This window comes from Pungitius pungitius, chromosome 20, assembly GCF_949316345.1.
Source record: "Pungitius pungitius chromosome 20, fPunPun2.1, whole genome shotgun sequence".
NCBI classification, from domain to species: Eukaryota; Metazoa; Chordata; class Actinopteri; order Perciformes; family Gasterosteidae; genus Pungitius; species Pungitius pungitius.
The window spans coordinates 7,095,082-7,115,754 of record NC_084919.1 but is presented as its reverse complement, the minus strand read 5'-3'; the positions used below and the strand labels follow the sequence as shown (position 1 = coordinate 7,115,754).

The following is a 20,673-nucleotide window of genomic DNA, read 5'->3' as shown; positions in this document are numbered from 1 at the left end:
CTAAATGTTAAATCTATATCTAAATGTTAAATCTAAATCTAAATGTTAAATCTATATCTAAATGTTAAATCTAAATGTAAATCTAAATGTTGAGTTGGCATGTTAGACTCGAGGATCGAACATTCCCATATTTACGGTAATTGTGTTCCCGTTGTGTAACAACGCATGGAGAAAGCGCGGTATTTTAGTCACTTCATGCTGCAAGGCAAGATGGCCAGTCCTGAACTAGCCCTTGTCATAGAGCGAGCTGTTGCAGCTGGCGTTAGGGCGGCCCTCCAAGACCGACCGACGCCTACACCAGGAACAAGTCTCGTCGCAACAGACACCACATCATTGCCGTCGGTAAGTTCGTAAATACGGTTGTTTTTTAAGGGGGAAGGGTAGCTAGCAAGCTAACTATGCTAGCTAGCTAATTCTCCAATTAGCCATGTTGAAGCCTACAAAGCTACCACAGGGATTAATGGCAGGTCTTGACATTAGCACCCGCCAAATGCAGATACATTTCGGCTGCGGCGGGTAAAGCGGTCGCTCCCGTTAGCCACTTTGATGGGTGGAATTCTATATATCTCCGTGTACTTGTTATACGGACTGTCTCGTGTTCAGTGTGTTACGTCTAAGATATTATGTCCCTTAAAATGCTGCCGTAGGGGAAAACGGGTGGTTATAGGCAAAAGGGTGTTGGTACTGTGTCATGAGTGCATCCTCCACCAGCCCAGAATGCTCTGTTACTTTGGTGGCAGCGATGGTTCATGTGCACCGACTACGGCCCGCCTCGACTAAGTGACGCGTCGGCATCTATGCGCCTCCTCGGTTTAGCTTAGCTCTTTCAGATTAGCTAGTAGGCTGAATCCACTTCTGAGAGCTATGCGCCGCCGGAACCAGGCGTAGAGATGAAGACCCGTTTAACAGCTCATGGCTATTCGGCAGATGGTCGGCCAGCTGAGATCCATATTGACCTGCCTGCGCCGTTTTCTAAAATAATAAACTCATTGTAGGGTTGTCAAGCCTCACGCATTATCCGTGAGACACACGCATTTCAACCACCTCACACGCCACACTTTGATAAGGACACGCCAAACAAGTTGTCCTGCTAACGTTGATGCTGCGCACGTATCATTTTCCCCTCGGCGTACGCTCGTTACTAGGCAACATACAGCGCGAACACACGTGTCCGGTGGATGCTTTTGATGAAACAAGGCGCATTTAACATTTAGTGACTGTACATATACATATATATATATACATATATACATAACTATATATATATATGTATATATATAGTTTTTTCTTGATTTGGCTGTTGCTGATTATTTTAACGGAACTGACAACCCGGTTCATAAATTAGACCAATTAATAAAATGTATGCAATACTGCATACTAAAAATAAAAACTCTACCTAGTCAACTAATGACGTGCCTGTGTCGATAGCAAATGTTATTATTTGGAGCACTGCATTAATGTGATGTTTTAATTTCTTTAGGTATCAGCAGTGATTTCATCACCAAGTACAGCGACCACATCACAGAGATCGGTAGGTTTTGAATTCATGAGAGACCTGGTACCAAGCCTGTTATGTTGTTATCAAAACCTTTTGGCTGCGGGGCAGCCCCGATTATAGTAAACCTGTGATTGACCACCATAAATAACTACATGGTAAAAACTAGAGCTGCAACTAACGATTATTTTAATAATCGATTCATCTGTCGATTATTTGTTCGATTAATCGATGAATCGGATAAAAAAATAAAAAATGTAAAAACATTAATTTCCAACCCTTTATTGAAAAATAGAACTGACAGTGCAAAACATATTTAGAAAGTGCACAAACAGATTGCTCCTTGAACATCCCTAAGTAAGCAAATAAAATGGACTAACACAAAAAACATACACACATTGCATGATGTATACTTTACAGCCGCCAAATTAAATATATTAGGCACAAAATCATGAATCATTGCCGTGGTGCTCCCGTACCAGGCCATGTCGAATTTCAAAGCCCCTCACGAAAATATCCCGGACCGACCTTTCTCCTGATTTCCACCCGGACAACAATATTGCTGCACCACCCGTCACTGGGCGCGCTGTTTCAGACCGAACAATAATAAAGGTTACACCTTGAAGTCGAGCGCGGCGATTAGAACGTGAAACTACTGGCGCTGCAAAGACAACCGCAGCACCCCCCCCCCCCCCCCCGTTGCCGCTAGGACCCGCACCCCCCATTTCAGTGTGAAATACCTGGGAGGATTTAGGTCGCATTGGTTTCTCTGCCTCCGCATGTTTCAGAACAGTATTAAGGGTCTCTCCGATGGTCTTTCCTTTACCTCAGCTCTGCTCTTTTTTATTTATTTTTCTTAGCAACGCTCTGCTGCGCGAGCGCTCAACTTTTTTTTTCTCTCAGCTCTGCGCGCGCAACTTTCTTTTAATACTCAAACATAATAGTCGCGCGACACAACGAATCGATAATGAAATTCGTTGCCAACGCTTTTAATAATCGATTTTAATCGATTTCATCGATTCGTTGTTGCAGCCCTAGTAAAAACCATAAAATTACTGGCCATGGACAAACAACTGACGTGTCATGACATGGATTAGATGTCCCCAGTATCCTGGCAGTAGATACTCAACAAGGTGGTCAAGGTTTCTGTTGACGCCACCGATAACTGAACTTAGGTATAAGAACTGCCTCGTTCTGTTAGGGGGCAAGGAGGTTCTTGACAGTCTGCAGAGCACGTAGCTGTTGTGACCTTTCCTCCCTTGCAAGGAAATAAACAGAGAAAGACATATTTGACTCAGAGCCTTTGTTTCTTACTTTACGATTATCTGTGCAAAATCTTCCACCACAACTTTCTGCAATGCATGTTAAGAGATGCTGAAGAGGTTAGGGCATTGACCCTGTTGTGATTTCACATATTTAAAATTGTTCACTCTTAACACAGGTACCTCTTCCATCTTTTCCCCAACGAAGTGGTGCAAGACCGGGGTTAATAAGACGAAGACCTTACAAAACATTCACAAAGGACATTGTGTGTTTGCCTTGGTCGACAAACACAATCTTCTCCATACCAAGAGGAGACACCAGAACGAAATTAGCGGAAGATGGCCTCATTGGCAAAATATCATTTTCATCCGAGTGGTCTGAAGTCCAATTAAAATTGGAAATAACAGCCATCTTTAGAGCCACGTTCGGATTGTCGGAGAACCAGGAATTCCCATTTGAATATTTATGCACCATAAAGGGATGTAAAAAACTGATGAAACCCAAGGTCACCAACTCTTTTCCATGGGGAGGAAAAGAAGTTGCGTCCATCTGCTCAAACACATGCCTGTACATTTTAGCAGGAATGCAGAGACCTGCCGAGGTAAACATTTTTCTCTTCCAATCTTTTGTATAGTTATTATTCTTTTTGATTTACATAAATATGTAATATAAGAGGTATTACAGTTTATATTCAGGTATGTCCCTGCTATATTCTAAGATATTAGGCCCACACAGTGTGTCAATGTTTGCATGAAGTGAAATAAATCTGATTATTAAAAATAAAAAACATATGAAATAACTTTTTTGGCTAATGGTAAACAACCCTCTTTCTGCTCAGGAGGAATTTATAGCAGTGTCTGATGACAGTGACTTTGAAGATCCTGCACCACGGAGAAGGAGAGGTTGGTCAATGTTTTTGTGCTATTACAAGAAGTGAGACTTGTATCTGAAGGGAGACTAAGTGTTTTTTATCATTCAGTGACTCGGGGAGAGGCATTGTGTACATCCCTGATGGAAACTCAAGGAAGAGATCAGCAGGCAGAGTCCAGAGCCCATACAGATCAGCAGGCAGAGTCCAGATCCCATACAGAGTCCAGATCCCATACAGATCAGCAGGCAGAGTCCAGATCCCATACAGATCAGCAGGCAGAGTCCAGATCCCATACAGAGTCCAGATCCCATACAGATCAGCAGGCAGAGTCCAGATCCCAGGCAGATCAGCAGGCAGAGTCCAGAGCTCAGGCAGAGTGGGGAAGGGAAGGACAGACTGGAAGGCTGGATGCACATGTGATCCCTAATCACTTTGCAGATTTTTTGTACGGTACTTTTTTGTGTTCAATAAAATGTTGCAGTGATATGTATATGTCTGCATGTTCACTATATAATAATATTGCCTTTACAAATATATTATCTAGTATTTAATCTACGAAATTACACTGCATGTTAAACATGTTTTTTTTTCCAGTAGTTCAATAATTGTTTCAATTATTTCCCACTATTTAACAATGCACCTGTTTCAGCCCTGTGGATTATGAGGAAGATGAAGCTGTGGATGAGGCCATAAGACGCAGTCTTTTGGAAGAGTCGGTCTTGCTTGATTCAAGGTATATTTTTCATAAAAAAATGTCTTGTATTATATGCAGTGCTGTTGAATTATCTTTAAACAATACTATCCAAACTATTATTCATATTTTCCTGTCTAGTTATTCCATTTATGTAGTAAATCACATTGAACGTGCCTCTATAATAATTAACACCGTATTTCTATCCAAAGTACTATGTATTTAGTTTAATTGTGCAACACAGATTTTCTAAATGGATTAAGTACACAAGGCTATAAAACACTGTGACAAATATCCTATTTATATTCAGTTTGTTTTGGTTTCAAGGTCTTCAGAAGTTTTGACCAGAGAAGAGATAACTGGAATTCTGAAAGCACATGCCGAAATGGTTGTTACCCCAACGCCGAGACCAATCTTCATAAGCCGGAGTAATGTTTGGACCACTGCCTTTCGGCAATTCAACAGACCCAGATTTTCAGAGAGCTCTGGAATGCTTTATGTCACGTTTGCAAGTGATGAAATGGAGGAAGATGCTGAAGATTTGGGAGGGCCACGACGAGAGTTCTTTCGTTTGCTTGTGAGGGCTATCTTCCAAGGCAGTGGAGCATTTGAAGGTAAAATATCCGTGTCTAGGAAATCCTTATTTTGTGTAGATTGTAATTCCACTCACCATACCTAAAGTTTCCAGTTCCTGCATTTGAGAAATATTCCCACAGTTTGACGTTGCCACACGATTGAGATGGTGTTTCTTGAGGACTTTACAGGATTTTTCACTGTACGTGTGTGGTTTTACACACACATACATTGCATTGAGGATTTGCCAAAAGGACGTTTGTGAAACCTCACCAATAGTTTCCACTAAATCCTACGCACTGCAGCTTTAAGATTTTAGTTTCCTACACCTTTACTCCAATTCCAGCCACTGAATTGTGGGGGCAATGTGTGAACAGTGGTGGCCACTGACACTAGTTAATATATTCCTCCGATGCTTGTTTGAACTTGAACAGTCTTTAAAATGTTTTTAAAGTAGCATGCATGCCAGTTGACCTGGTGAGCTGATTTTGTTGTATAATGCTGTTATGTTTGTTTTTCTTTTCCTCAGAGTCTCCCAACGGGTTTACTCCAAAGCTGAACATAGCTCATGTGCAAAACGGAGTGTACAGAACCATTGGAAAGATGATGTCTACCATAATAGTCCAAGGTGGTGAACCACCAGCATTCCTTGCACCACATGTAGTGGACTACATTGTGACTGAAGATATCCTGCAAGTACGTGTCACTCCTGATGACATAGCTGACGCGGAGTTAAGGGATTCTCTGAAGAAGGTATTAGTATAAAACCAATTATGCTTTAATATGCATGGGATACAGATTCAACTGTTGTCTGTTTCTTGGAATGTCCATGGTAATGTGGGCCTTATCTTGTTTCCTGAGTTTGCTGTTACATGAAAAGGTAATTTCTAAATAGTAAATTCTGCAATTGATCTCATCTTCACGTCAAACAAGCAAGCACAGTGGATGAGCTAGAGGAAGCGCTGGACTGCTGTGACACATGGAGATTTCAGATTGAGGGTCTTCCAAACCCAGTCACCATGGACAGAAGAAATGAATTTATTAGGAATGCAACATTGTATCATGTCATCTTGCATCAACAAAGTTGCTTCAATCAACTGATGGATGGTCTATCCTACTATGGAGTAAGTGAAAGTAATGTATTACTTATGGGACAAACATCAACCATGGTGTACACAACAGCGAGTTCTGCAACAAAAACTATTCCCATGGTTCCTTTCTTCCCCCCGAAAGGTACTTCCACTTCTGAGGGAACATCGTAGCATGAGAATCTTTTTTGACATGCCTGAGAAGAGAGATGAGGTCACAGCAGAAGTTCTTGCTTGCCTCTTAAAGCCAAGCTACTCTGTCCTGGGCAGCAACAAAAGGCCAAAAGAGGAGCTCATGGTTGTAAAGTTCAGAGAATTTCTCCAGTGTGTGGAGAGTAAGTGGGCACATGCACTCTTCACTTCATGCCACTTGTGTCTGTAGAGACCGTGTGCTAATTATTTTGAAGCTGCAATAATGTTGTTCTCATATGTGGGTTGTTTTGTTTTAAGATAAAGAGCTTGGTGAAATCCTTGGGGCCAGAACACTGACTGAAGAAGAGAAGGACTTCGTTCAGAACTTGGGCCTCGGTCACATCCTGGCTTTTGCAACAGGGAGCAGCAAAATTCCAGCTGTTGGATTCCAGCCAAATCCCAAAATCGTCTTCATTCATGACGAGATTAAGCGTCATCCGGTTGCGCACACCTGCTCAAATGAGCTTCTCATATTTGTCAATGCCAAAAACATGGCTGATGATGACGAATTTGAGTACTGCTTTGTGGTGGCCCTGATGAATGGAGCCTTGTTTAGCACCATTTAAGGACACTTGTAGTGACGGCACATTGTCACACATGGTTTAAGTGTGTTTCGACTACTGACCTGTCAACTGCATTGTATATTTATGTTCCAGTGGCTATAGTTAACTTTACAATGTTTAGGATAACCTACAAATGTTGCTGTGATGGTTTTGTAGGATATGATCCAAATAAAGACTAGATGTGAGCAGAAACTTTTTTTTTTATTAAGGTTACACTCAAAGTATCTGAAAAATAATGATTCCAAAAAGGGTTAAATTAATTCAAAATTCCATCAAGAGAAGGAAAAACAAAACAAATCAAAACTTATCCCACATGGGCACTTAACAGACTTTAGATGACGACCAGACAGGGAACACATGACACAACTTCAATACCCGAGGGGAACCAAACAAGTAACAGTAGAAAATAAGCAGACTGATCAACAGAACATGTATGGTAAATGTTGATGGGAAAATCCAAGAGGGCATTACTCAGAATGCAAATGTGAGCTTACAATTTTACTGAAAACAAACTGCTGCACTCTTTGAAATAATGTCTTTCCATTGTTATGGTCATTTTCAAGAGGGTTTACAGTGAGGGAAAGCTCCTGTAAATCCCATCTTTGTAATGGGCAAAATGAATCTACTCCATACATAGGAGTTGGTGCTGCGGGCTCATTACAGAGCTGTTCTAATGCAGTGTCTGGGTTGTGGAGGTTCTGCAGATGGCGGTCTAATGTGAAAAGCTGCAGAGGGGTTCGGTTTCCCTCTGAGGACACTGAATGATTATTAAAAGCAGCCCCGAATTCATTTAATGTGCGATTAATTCTAGGAATGTAAACATAATGAAGAGCAAATATATCTGTTTCATTGTCCAAGTCTAGCACATTCATTGACTCCAGTTCATAAAAAATGGGTGAGTAGACATGACTGCAATTATTATTTAAGTCCCTGTTAAAACGTTCAATGCGCTGGTTATGTACAGAGCTTCCTGTTAAAACAGATTCTTCTCCTCTGCTTTCCCGCATATCCTCCCAAACAAGAACATTCTCTCCCCCCAAGTCAGTTCTGATATGCAGAGGTCTGCCAAACTGTCTTATTGCTGTAGTGAAAAGCTGTTTAACGGTTTCAGACCGATTGTTGTTAGAGCACTGGAGAAACATGAGCATCCTACTGTAGCCGTCCATTGCACCATGTACAACTAATTTCCATCTTATCAGTTTATGGTTACCATCCAGGTGCCAGATAAAATTTGGACATGGCACAGAATAAACACGCCTGGATATCGTTGTTCTCCGCCTGGACTCAACACCCCCAGAATCAACCCTTTTAATTGACTCTCTTAACCTCTTTCTTTGCACCACAATGTCCCTTGAACGCATATGTCCATTAAGCATGACCTCTCCCACATGAGGATGTTCTGCTTTAATCTGAGATACTGCAGAATCTAATTCCTCATCACTAAATTGTACAAACTTTGTTCTTGAGATGTTGTGCTCCCTCATGAGTTTGTACAGGGTTGGTCTGGAAATGCAGAGGATGGAAGCAACTTCTGTCAGTGTGGTCTTTAATGACAGCACATTTTCGATATCTTGTTTGGAAATGTAGCTCTGCTGTCCAAGGTTACCATCCTGGAAGAACAGCAAAGTGGATACTTGAAACATAATACAGCTTTGAATTACAGTCATTCACTTTTTACTTAAGATACCAAAAGATTTAAGTTCCAACAACCGTGTTTAAACAATTTCAATTGTGACTGAACAGAAACAAACATTCTCTATCTAACTTGAAAAATTAACTTAATGTATATGGGCAATTGACTCTTGCAAATGTATGAATGCAACATTTCCGACAAGATATGACCTAGATAATTCATAGATTTGCAATTGCAGCTACATACTACTCAATGGTACCCGCAGGACCTCGTTTGAAAACGACTAAAAAACACGCTTACAAAAAATGACAGGTCTTGAATTTGGTGAAAAGATGGAGGAGGTTTTGATAACAACATAACAGGCTTGGTACCAGGTCTCTCATGAATTCAAAACCTACCGATCTCTGTGATGTGGTCGCTGTACTTGGTGATGAAATCACTGCTGATACCTAAAGAAATTAAAACATCACATTAATGCAGTGCTCCAAATAATAACATTTGCTATCGACACAGGCACGTCATTAGTTGACTAGGTAGAGTTTTTATTTTTAGTATGCAGTATTGCATACATTTTATTAATTGGTCTAATTTATGAACCGGGTTGTCAGTTCCGTTAAAATAATCAGCAACAGCCAAATCAAGAAAAAACTATATATATACATATATATATATAGTTATGTATATATGTATATATATATATATGTATATGTACAGTCACTAAATGTTAAATGCGCCTTGTTTCATCAAAAGCATCCACCGGACACGTGTGTTCGCGCTGTATGTTGCCTAGTAACGAGCGTACGCCGAGGGGAAAATGATACGTGCGCAGCATCAACGTTAGCAGGACAACTTGTTTGGCGTGTCCTTATCAAAGTGTGGCGTGTGAGGTGGTTGAAATGCGTGTGTCTCACGGATAATGCGTGAGGCTTGACAACCCTACAATGAGTTTATTATTTTAGAAAACGGCGCAGGCAGGTCAATATGGATCTCAGCTGGCCGACCATCTGCCGAATAGCCATGAGCTGTTAAACGGGTCTTCATCTCTACGCCTGGTTCCGGCGGCGCATAGCTCTCAGAAGTGGATTCAGCCTACTAGCTAATCTGAAAGAGCTAAGCTAAACCGAGGAGGCGCATAGATGCCGACGCGTCACTTAGTCGAGGCGGGCCGTAGTCGGTGCACATGAACCATCGCTGCCACCAAAGTAACAGAGCATTCTGGGCTGGTGGAGGATGCACTCATGACACAGTACCAACACCCTTTTGCCTATAACCACCCGTTTTCCCCTACGGCAGCATTTTAAGGGACATAATATCTTAGACGTAACACACTGAACACGAGACAGTCCGTATAACAAGTACACGGAGATATATAGAATTCCACCCATCAAAGTGGCTAACGGGAGCGACCGCTTTACCCGCCGCAGCCGAAATGTATCTGCATTTGGCGGGTGCTAATGTCAAGACCTGCCATTAATCCCTGTGGTAGCTTTGTAGGCTTCAACATGGCTAATTGGAGAATTAGCTAGCTAGCATAGTTAGCTTGCTAGCTACCCTTCCCCCTTAAAAAACAACCGTATTTACGAACTTACCGACGGCAATGATGTGGTGTCTGTTGCGACGAGACTTGTTCCTGGTGTAGGCGTCGGTCGGTCTTGGAGGGCCGCCCTAACGCCAGCTGCAACAGCTCGCTCTATGACAAGGGCTAGTTCAGGACTGGCCATCTTGCCTTGCAGCATGAAGTGACTAAAATACCGCGCTTTCTCCATGCGTTGTTACACAACGGGAACACAATTACCGTAAATATGGGAATGTTCGATCCTCGAGTCTAACATGCCAACTCAACATTTAGATTTACATTTAGATTTAACATTTAGATATAGATTTAACATTTAGATTTAGATTTAACATTTAGATATAGATTTAACATTTAGATATAGATTTAACATTTAGATTTAGATTTAACATTTAGATTTAGATTTAACATTTAGATATAGATTTAACATTTAGATATAGATTTAACATTTAGATATAGATTTAACATTTAGATTTAGATTTAACATTTAGATTTAGATTTAATATTTAGATTTAGATTTAACATTTAGATATAGATTTAACATTTAGATATAGATTTAACATTTAGATTTACATTTAACACTTATATTTACATTTAATATTTATATTATTTAACAACTTTTTGTTACTGCCAAACATTGTACTTGGAAAAGTTGTTGCATGTATTTACATGATTTTGTCTCTAAATGTTTGAAAAAGTGACATGTGAATATTGTCCTGCTTTTTTTATTCATATGATAACGCTAAATGTACGAAAACTGCGCAGGATTTTAGAACGTGCAACATTTTACAAACGGCGCCCCATACATGATGATGCTGGAGCGGTTAAATACCCAACATTAACAGCCCTGCGGGTCAGGATGTCCATTCTGTTATGAAGAAGTTCATGACGTCACGGTATTATTGAGACTAGAGGGCCTGGTGATTAAACTCTGAGGTCATCCGTGAGCCAAGACGCCCAAACCGATTACCGCTTTGTCCTTGTTAATGCGGTAGATGTCAAAAATCAAACAAGTTCCCACGAGAGAACAGAAGTCGTGTCCCCTCAGGTGTGTGCGCGGGTGTTGACAGAGTAAGTTTCACCTTTTTACGTAATGCACTTCCTGTTCTTTGAGAAGTGAGTCAGGCGTAACCCAAGACAAGGGCATTTGTTGTGCCTTATTGTCGCACAACATAGCATCGTCCAATCAGCACTATCAAGAAATGTGGTGGGACCACAGCAGAGTATCAAATGCCTTGTAACGGAGACTATTAACGCGGGTATGGACTTCCTCTCTGCCAAAAGGAAATCCCAAAAGCAAAATTGTGCCTTTTTCCTGAACAAGTGTCTGAAAACCCAGCTTTTTTTTTACCCTTTAACCACAAAGCAGCACAAACACACCACTTTCCATTTAGGATTATGGACCATCATGGTCATTTTACGTGATTTGGGGGCTATTAAAACATCCAAGTTTCCCCACAGCTGCCAGCGGCTTAAATGTTTCTGGACCCCTCCCAAGTCACATGTCATGGTCGCCGATGCACCACGAAGGTATCGAGACTTTCCGTTTCATTTTTTTTTTTTTGGTAAACCGCCACAACCGAGACCGCGCCGTCGTTTCATATCAAGGCACCGGGGTCCGTGCGGTCCATCGGCGCATGGCCTGGCGTTGCAGACTCATCAGTGGATGACAAGTGGAGGCTGAGATGGCGCTGGGAGCGGCCTGTTGCATATTCCCCTTTAAAAGGATAAGAAGAAGCGTCACAACATCCGCTTCGTCAACTACTCAAACAAGAGAGAATTGTGTCCGTGTGAACCTTCTCTCTCTTTACTGCATTTCCCTGTTAATTATTAAGCTGCCAAGAGATAAAAATTCGACGTGACCTTTTTCCCTTTGGGTTTTCAACCGTTTTCTGCTGCTGTGCGACTTCTTCGATTTTGTGTCACGTGTTGACCTGCAAGAAGCAATATAGACAAAAAAAAAAAGAAAAAACACACAACCCCCAATGACAGATGCGACTACTCTGGTGGGATATATCGTATTGGGCAAAATGAAGTAAAGAGTTGAAAGCTGCTAAAGCGTGGCTATCAGTTGGTACGGTGGGAGAAGGAGACAGGAAAATCGGATTGGCTGCAGATTGCAGACGACCCCGAGACGTTCCGCTGCGATAACAAGCCGGTCGACAGAGGTTTAGGTTTTACTGGTGCTGGTAAACACAGAAGAAAATGCTAATGATAAGTCCGCTTACACAATAACAGCAAAAGACTTTCTCTGACAGCGGCCAAGGGATGTGTGAAGGGGTGACGCTGTATTTTGGCTCCTGTCATGTGGTGGAGGGAGCAGGGCTCCACCGTACATGTGTTATTTTGGGTGGGGCAATGGCCATAAATTCCACCCACGCAGCCCTTCCCTAGCAGGAGACCCTAACATTGACAAATCAAACGCCGGGATTGAAAAAAAAAATAAACGGTCCTGCTGGTCGAGGCCCACCCTCTGAAAAGCTTGTAATTTACCCACTGGAATAGAAAGGTCCGTCCCAGAAGGCGACGCCGTGCGTCCGCTAATCTTTAGAACATTAAAAAGGAAGCTCGGATAAGCGGGCAACACTTTGTAGCTTAGACAATTACATGTAAGATGGAAAGATTAAGAGGGGCTTTTGAATCATGGATGGTGAGCTCACATTGTGTTATTGATCATGAGCTAGTTAAAGTTCAATAGATTGTCAGAGTGGTCTCCCTTCACATTTCATTCAATACAGTTATTATACATATGATTATCGAGAGGGAGAGTCTGCTATTCTTATTGGCTTTTAGCTTTAGCTGGACCATTCAACGCATCTCGTGGTCTTTCTTATTGATGATTTTCTGTAATTTCACACTGCTGCAAAAGGATTGTGGAGTGAATGGCTGCAAACGGATTGCCACAACGTGAGGGTTAAAAGGCTTCGGCTTAACTTGTTGATCCCTCCAGATGTAGGCCAAGCTCACCGCGCCGAGAAACCAGCGGTGAGCGATCTCAGCCGAGAGATAAGAAAAATGAGGAGGCAGCATAAAGCAGCCGAGCATTACAGCAGAGAAAAACATATACACGGACAAACAGATCAAATGGAGTCAACGCTAATCCCACGTAAGCCAATCAGCTCCGGGGGTGAAGACAGCTCCAAAACGTTGCACGGCTTTTAGCTAACGTCACACATGGATGCTCTGCCAATTAGCTCACTAGACTAAACCCATGTGAAAAAAAAGGGCCAGAGGTCTGCGCCTCATGTGCGAGGGTGCGGGACTGGCTCATGTCCGGCCCGGGAGCGATCGGCTGACACGCGGGCAGAGTACAAAACCGAGCCGGGGTACCGCCTGCGGCCATCTTGTGCGACTGAGCTGAAAGCTGCTTATCTCGAAGTGTGTTATAATCTCTGCGGAGAGGAAAAACAACCCGAGACCAGACGGGCCGGAGCTAAATATCTAAAGCTGAGCCCAAAGCCGGACAGTGCGACGAAAAATGAAACCAAAATACACCAATGGCAGAAAAAAAAGGGATGTTAGGGGACACTGATGCAGCCACCTGCTGTTTAACGGGATCGGCCCTGTGGCCTCTCTGCTATCAACGGCTGCAACGCAAACAACCCTGGGCTCAGGGTCACTCACTCACTCACTCACTAACCCTCCTGAAAACAGACTCATGGGACACTTTGCTCTCAGGGTCGGAGAACGGACGGGATGAACCGGTCGTTCAAAAAGGGGATCGCCCTCAAAATCATAACGGGGGGGGGGGGGGGGGAAACCAGTCCCAGGGTGGTGAGAAAAAGGGGAGAAATATGGACGTGGACAACGGTTTGCCACGAAAAGCATGAAACACAATCGCTCCCGGAGAACATCCAGCTGTTGACGCAGCTGGTTTGGTTCGACTGTTTTGACGGCCTTTCTACAGTAATGTTATCACACAGACATGTTATACTGTGGGAAACCTGGTCGCCCTGAGAAACCAGGACACTCGCTCGGCTCCCTACCTGCCGATCGGCGGTGCGTCGCTTTTATAAAGCTGGCCGGGGTGCGTTACTTTAACCGGAGTCATTTGGAAGAAGCCACGGAAAAAAAAGGATAACAAACAACAGGCGCTTTCTGAAACAATCCCCAATTCTACAAAATTCAGGAGAAATGTGCGTGACCAACATCACCGGCACCAGAGAGACGGCAACTCAGCTAACGGGTAATAACGTTCCTACGGTCAAAATACCAACAACATCTCAGCATAAGAGGCCTGCATACACAACACACACAAACTAATAAACCAAAGGCTGCATTTATTCCCATGATGTTTGCAGAGGATTATCTTAAATCAAGGCCATCCACCATGCAGAGCAAGTTAACCACATTCAGGTCCAAAGAATTTCACTTTTGCCCTTTAATCCTTAATCCTTTGCTTTGTGCTGTTGTGAACTTTGGGATTTCACACAATAGCAACAATTTACCAACGATTAACAGATAGAAGCTTTTCTCTCTGCTTGATAACTTGTCAGAACTTGAGCGTGTCGTCCGCAGGGCGGGGCGGCGTGTCTAGAGGAGCAGCATAAACGCATGCCAGGCTTCGGCACGACCCGCCGCCGAGTCGGACACCCGCCGGCTGTTTCCAGGCGCGTTGGACGAGCTCCGGTTTGATTCGCAGGGAGAGAGAGAGAGAGAGAGAGAGAGAGAGAGCACGTTGGCACCAGACACGCTTAAATCAAAAGGAATGAATCCAACAGGATGCACAGCATATTCTGCTAATCCATGCACAAATGCTATTTCTAAAAAGGTCCAATGAACATATACATATACACACATTATATATATATAATATACCTGTGAGGCTTGAAATGATGCCTTAAGGTTATCCCCTTTGAAGTAAGCTTTGTTTTCTGGTCGTATTAAAGCTCAAGCTTCTCTTTTTTTCCCGTGATTGAGTCGTTATTGCAATAAACACCAGGAGCGGCGCTAACTGATGGCCGCACAGAACGCTGGCGGCCGACCAGTTGGAAGCTGGAACCTAAAACAACACCAAGACGGTAAGAGACCCACCACGAATGTGAACTCACTCCAAAAAATGATCTTCCTTCCAGCTCCCCCGCTTTTGGGGATTAACACCGATCATGTGCCGAAGACAAAGGGGGATGAATCCCACTTGGCCTCTTCCATCTATCCTGCTAGACCAACATCTCGGTGATGGGACAACACCCCCCCACACACACACGCTCCCCTTTGTTGGAGCCGCACCACGGCCACACGTGATTCATTTGGATGCTCATTGTCATGGTAATCGGAGTTTTGCCTCCATCCTCTCAGTCCGCCTGGGGATCAGTCACTTTTTCTAACTTTGGAGCAGGGAGACACAAAGCCAATCGATCAACAACAAAAACATATGACGCAAGCCGTAAAGCGTTACACGTTGGAAAGACTTTGGCCGGGGAACAAGACAGACGAGTAAGTATAGGCTCGGTCACGACACACACTGTAGCAGCCTGAGACTATTATGTCAGTCCAGATGACGGGCACTCAACCAGGAATTATGTGTTTATTACAAAATGTCTGTTACAGTGAATAGCATTTCATCATTTCGTAAATTCAGCAATTCATCTTTGTAGCTTTGGGAGTAAATTACAGCTCAGTGTGCACAAAACCATTATGTCCTCTATTAATGTATATTTAAAGACCTCACTTATTCTGTTCTTTGGTCTTATATGTTTTCTTAAGGAATACCCTTTTTCTTAACAGATAAACTTGATTGTCTGCAGAATAAAACAAGTGAAGATATGGTAGTCAGTCATGTTCTGGTTTACCAGCCATGTTTGTACAACATTTCATTGCTTCATTATTTTTATCCAAGTGGAATGTGGATTTGTGTAAAATGTCCTAATTACACTATAGTTCACCTGTGAGTCCAAAAGAACTTTTCTGCCAAAATTAGACTAGAAAAACACTTTGGAAGAGAGTAGAAGCAGCATCTCTGCAGGCATCAGAAGTAGAACAGCTTGTGCTGGGCTGTCGAAGGCACAACTGCAACAAGTTCAGATCGGCCCAGAATACATTTTCACAGGTCACCCAGTTCTAGCAATAGAACAAAAGTCTGCAGTTACATGGTGCAGATGAGTCAGTACTGCAACAACAAGTGATGGGCTGGGCTTTGAAGACACACCGAAGAGTGGATGGAGGGGAGGGGGGGGGGGGTGTCTAAGGAGTCAGGCATGTTAGGTTTTAACACAAAACTCTCAAGATCCTACAGATTCATCTCAATGTAATTATTGACATCTGTAGGCAGTTATTGCTGTTTTTTTTTAATTAGATTTATTGTTTTAAAAAAAATTGGGGAAATAGGGAATGACTTGCCATGAAGGATCAATTACTCACCAAAGGGTCTGAAAGCGGTCGACCTTAAGGCCGTTAATTAGAAATCTGCCACCGCTGAAGGCCGAGCTGGAAGAAGGGCGCGTTGCCCCTTGACCTCTAAACAATCCCGGGGGTCAGGAGTCAGCGGTCTAGAGAGGGGACGTGCGGTGTGCAACTGCTGAGTAGGTATTGAACCTTATCAATACCCCCCCCGCCAATGTAAAAGAGGAAGGGCATCATTTTATTTTATTTTTTTAATAAATCAAATTGCAAAATGTACATATTGGTCAAGCTATAAGCAGAGTGTTCCTGAAATATACACCAGTTGTATATGTAAAGTTCTAAAAGAAAAGTTGCCCTCCATGTTCTTGTCTCGTGATATTATTGGTATGTGTGTGACTTGCTAAACAATAGCTGCACCAGATACCGTGTTTCTACATGTGTACTACATCTACATCTGTATCACGATACAGAAGAGAGGAGCTGGTCCTCATCCCAGGTGTGGCTGGCTGCCTTCCGTTGGCTTTTAACAATGAGGTCAACTTTTCATGGCAGCTATCCTCACAATGCGAGCGCGGGGTCTGGGGTGCGGCCAGAAGCGGCTGTCGAAGCCCAGCTGTCCCGACAGCGAGGACGAGTGCAAAGCCGGACCAGACGGGGGAGGGGGGGGTCGGGGAGCATGGCAGGGGTGCCATGGTGACAGAGCAGGCTCAGGACAGAGGAGGGATGCTAAATGAAGCCATTGTCTGGCCCAAGTGAACCACACCGCACAAAGAAAGGATCATTCAAACAGTCGCACAGGCCTATTGTTGTGACGGGCCGGCAGAGCGCTGCTGCAGGTCCTCAGTTTGTCCCTGGATCTGAGAACGTGAAGCTCCGACCCAAACTGCTTTAGATCCCTTCGTCAAGGTAAACTCTAGTCTGACAGGAAAGACAAGCTGCTTGTTCTGAAACACTATGTGTAAAACGGACAAATTGTAGAACCAAAGCACAATATGAGTGAAGTTTCTTTGGTGGAACTGCACCCACTTAAATACCAGAGAAATAAAGTCCATCATCTTGACATTTAATCTAAAATTCCAACATCGCCATATTCGACCACACACACAATGACATGGAAATGTAGAAATGGTAAAGGCAAACATATGGTTTCCCAGTACACGGTACATTGTCACGAGATACCAGCTGTGTGGAGCGAGGAGAGGAAGGAAAGCATAAAACACGCATCCTCGGTCATTAGCTAAACCGAGTCTACCAACTACGTACTAACATCATTGGGACACCAAAAAGAGAAAGCCGACATAAAAACAAGACACCTCAAATAAGGATGCACCGTCTCCGTTTTCTGCTCGACGGCTCCCTCTGAGCATCATCAACGTACAGGGACCACGCTGAGATGAGGCGTGGCGGGAGGGGGGTCTGAGGGCCTCAGCTGGGGCTCACGCCTTAATGACATCCACCATTGAGCTGTATTTCTCTCTGTAGTGCTTAACTAGAGCCAACCAGGGAGGCTGGCTACCCCCCCCCCCCCCACCCCCACCCCCCCCCCCTCCCCCAGACACACACCGCTGCCCTCTCCCATGCCGGGTTCGATGCCACTCCTGTGAAACGTAACACTCAGTTCATTAACCCAGTTGCCTGAGAGAGCTCCAGCAGCGTTTCACAGCGAGGTGCAACACACCGCCGGCTACCGCGGGCCGCCAGCTCTGGTGACGGGGGCCCAGTTCATGGCCGTGATCCAACCGATAGAGCCGATCAGGGACCGGGGCCAACAGAAAGTTCTTTATCTTCATCCATCTCCGCTTTCGTCGGCGCCCGTGACAACGGGACGAAACGTCAACAAACAACCGCGGCCTAAGAACCTGGGGGTGTAGCCGGAGGCCCGTAGCCGGTGACGAGGGAGCACCGTCACTTGGCGCGCTGGTGATTGTTAAAGGCGACTGGTTTGGCTGCCAACGTCAACTCATTAGACAGGGCACGAGCTAGTCTGACTAAACGTGAAGCCTATTGTGTTTGCTGATCTAATCTTCAGGTTTACAGTCAGGCCAAGACACTGGCTACCTAAAGAAGGCCACTGTGTGAATGTCCATATGTATAATCACTAATGCAAAGACGCTTGAGGCAGAATTGAGCATAGCATTAAATGGGCTTCTACTTTAACAGGACTATAGAAAACCATTGCACACGAGCCAACACCAATATCTTTGATAGGTCCATCGTATCATCTGCAGAGGGAAAGCATGCCGTTCTAAACAAATACTAATCATCTGTTGCGTGCACCTATTCAGAAAAACAAGACCTGTGATTCAATGCCGTCAAATGCTGACCTGGCACCAGCCGACTCCCCGTCTGAGCATCAACGCTGTGGACAAAATAATAGCACGGTACGTCACGTCAGGTTTCTCCCGTGTTGACAGTGAAAACACGTCTGCGGATCGCACCGCAGCGGCCCATTACAAGCACACACAGGCCTCCGTCGATGATTTAGTGCTTTTTTTAATTCTCGGGAATGCAAGACTTTTCTGACTAGCGTCTAAATGAGAATAAGCCGCCCGCTGGAAGGATTGCGGTCTGGTAATCTGCGCAGGGCTTCGTGACTGACCTGTAAACTTTGTGGCTTTCACAAGCGAGTCGTTCCACTTCTCTGCGAAGCGATAGAACCGAATATTAACTGAGAACAGGTGAAGTATCGCGTGTCTGAAAGGCCCAGGGGTCGCGTTCCTTTCATCGTGGGTAGCGTGTTGCTTTACGAGGGCCCGGGAGACCGTGTGAAGTCAATTTACTGACAACATGGTACTGGGACACGCAAAGAGACAATCAACACCGACTTTTAACACACCCGACTGACAGCTCAAATCAAAACATAATCCCCACGAAAACCAATGAGGGCAAGTTAGAGTTCGCCTGCAGATTAGAGACTCCCTGACAAACCTGCCCCGGCACATATGTTACAATATTGTAATCAATATTGCTGAATATTTTATTAGTAGGTTGCAAAACAGCAATCACTAAAGTTGCATAGTTCACCCCCTTAAAACCACCGGTAAGTCTATTAGTCACCATTATACGTCTATAATTTAACTGTAAAATGCCCAACATCTTGGTCACACTTCAAAAAGGTTTGTTTGGTTTGGTTTTTGTCTATTAGTCACGCTACACTTTAGACACTGGGTCAAACAAAAGAAATCACTAGCCAAGTTTATTAATCAGTTACTATCCTCAGCTTTATTTCATTGCTTATGCTCCCAAACATCGACCCTTTCCCACCTCATACCCATGAAGCAACAACAGTGTTTCAGCACACCTTCAATCCGCGTGTGGTTTATGTCGCAGTGAAAGCAAAATGCCAAAAAAAAAGGTAAAGGGAACAAAAGACCCGACCTTTAGTTACATAAATCTACAAGACATTAACGATCACAGGGATCCACACACCCCCTTTCACGTCCAAGCCAGAGCTCGGAACGACCTTTCCTTTCTCTCCCTCTCTTTGATGGGAGACCCCCGAGGACCCTCTCAGGGGGACCCCCGCAAGGTCCCCGCACCACCGCATGGATAGCCGTTCCTGGATTTATTTATTTTTTTAATGCCGTTGGACGCGCGGTGTCCCCGTGAGGACAGGTCCGCCTTCCCCCCACGCACCAAACAAAACAAAACAAACAAACAAGTTTGCAAAAGAGATGCAAATGCCGACCGACTCCTCTGTGCGTCGTACCGGGCGAGGGTCACGTTAACGATGGCTGTTGTGTTGCCTGGCGGCGCCGGTACGGAGGTTACCTCGGTCTGTGTTTTTTTTTTTTTTTTTCTTTTTTTTCTCCCTTTTCTGTTCAGCCGTTACGTTGAAGACTTTTGACATCGTCCTTACCTCGTCACGTTGAACATTGTCCTCGGTCACCGCGTCCACAAGTTCATCGGGTCGGCAGAAAAGTGAAGCTGCAGGAGGAAAAAAAAAGCCCAGAAGAGACGCGAGAGGCCGGACGGCTCGAGGATAATTCAACGGACCGGTTGGTCCGAGCTGCTCGTGATGTCATCGATTTAGTCGAGCGGTTAACGCGCATGCGTGGTCCTTTGTTCGCGGTGGTTGATGGGTATTGTAGTGTAGGACGTCAGTAATGCTCCTCTCACGAACCGTGGCAGTCGCAGCTGTAAAATCTTATAAAATATAATTTTGGTGGTCTGTATTTTTTTCTATTATATGGTTGATATTCTTGTTTCTTGATGATCAAACCTAATCATGACAATAATCCCCTTTCGCATAAAAATCAAAAGGGAATCTGGTGAGATATGCAATGGCTAAAATACTACACACTTATTTCAGGTAAAATAAGTCAAATGTAAACAATGAGTACTACAGATGTTCTGCAAAACATGCAAGGCAGGCTGCTTTTTGTTGTG

General features: G+C 43.9%; 3 protein-coding genes across 5 annotated transcripts in view; 1 reads left to right on the top strand and 2 right to left on the bottom strand.

Moving 5' to 3' along the window:
- LOC119194786 (disheveled-associated activator of morphogenesis 1-like) overlaps positions 1-20,304 on the bottom strand; it is a 50,788-nt gene extending 30,484 nt beyond the window's left edge. For both annotated transcript variants that reach the window (XM_037449161.2, XM_037449163.2), the window contains exon 1: positions 20,144-20,304. The gene's annotated coding sequence lies outside the window, so the exon portion shown is untranslated. The remainder of the gene's footprint in view (positions 1-20,143) is intronic.
- On the top strand, positions 83-5,636 carry LOC134107839 (uncharacterized). Of its 2 annotated transcripts, XR_009942831.1 has the most exons (7): positions 84-342; positions 1,481-1,531; positions 2,937-3,359; positions 3,597-3,660; positions 4,279-4,362; positions 4,648-4,934; positions 5,423-5,636. XR_009942831.1 is itself a non-coding variant. In XM_062559756.1 (5 exons), the coding sequence occupies exons 1-5, from the start codon at positions 166-168 to the stop codon at positions 4,320-4,322; spliced, it is 759 nt and encodes a 252-aa protein (XP_062415740.1). In that variant the 5' UTR covers positions 83-165; the 3' UTR covers positions 4,323-4,403. The 2 variants fall into 2 exon arrangements, 1 of the variants encoding a protein (XP_062415740.1); XM_062559756.1 differs by lacking the exons at positions 4,648-4,934; positions 5,423-5,636 and having other exon boundaries at positions 83-342; positions 4,279-4,403.
- On the bottom strand, positions 6,899-10,216 carry LOC134107838 (uncharacterized). Its single transcript, XM_062559755.1, has 3 exons — positions 9,959-10,216; positions 8,768-8,818; positions 6,899-8,346 (listed from the first exon to the last, which is right to left on the bottom strand). Exons 1-3 carry the CDS (start codon positions 10,133-10,135, stop codon positions 7,204-7,206), a joined length of 1,371 nt encoding a protein of 456 aa, XP_062415739.1. The 5' UTR covers positions 10,136-10,216; the 3' UTR covers positions 6,899-7,203.
- Positions 20,305-20,673: the final 369 nt, after the last annotated feature.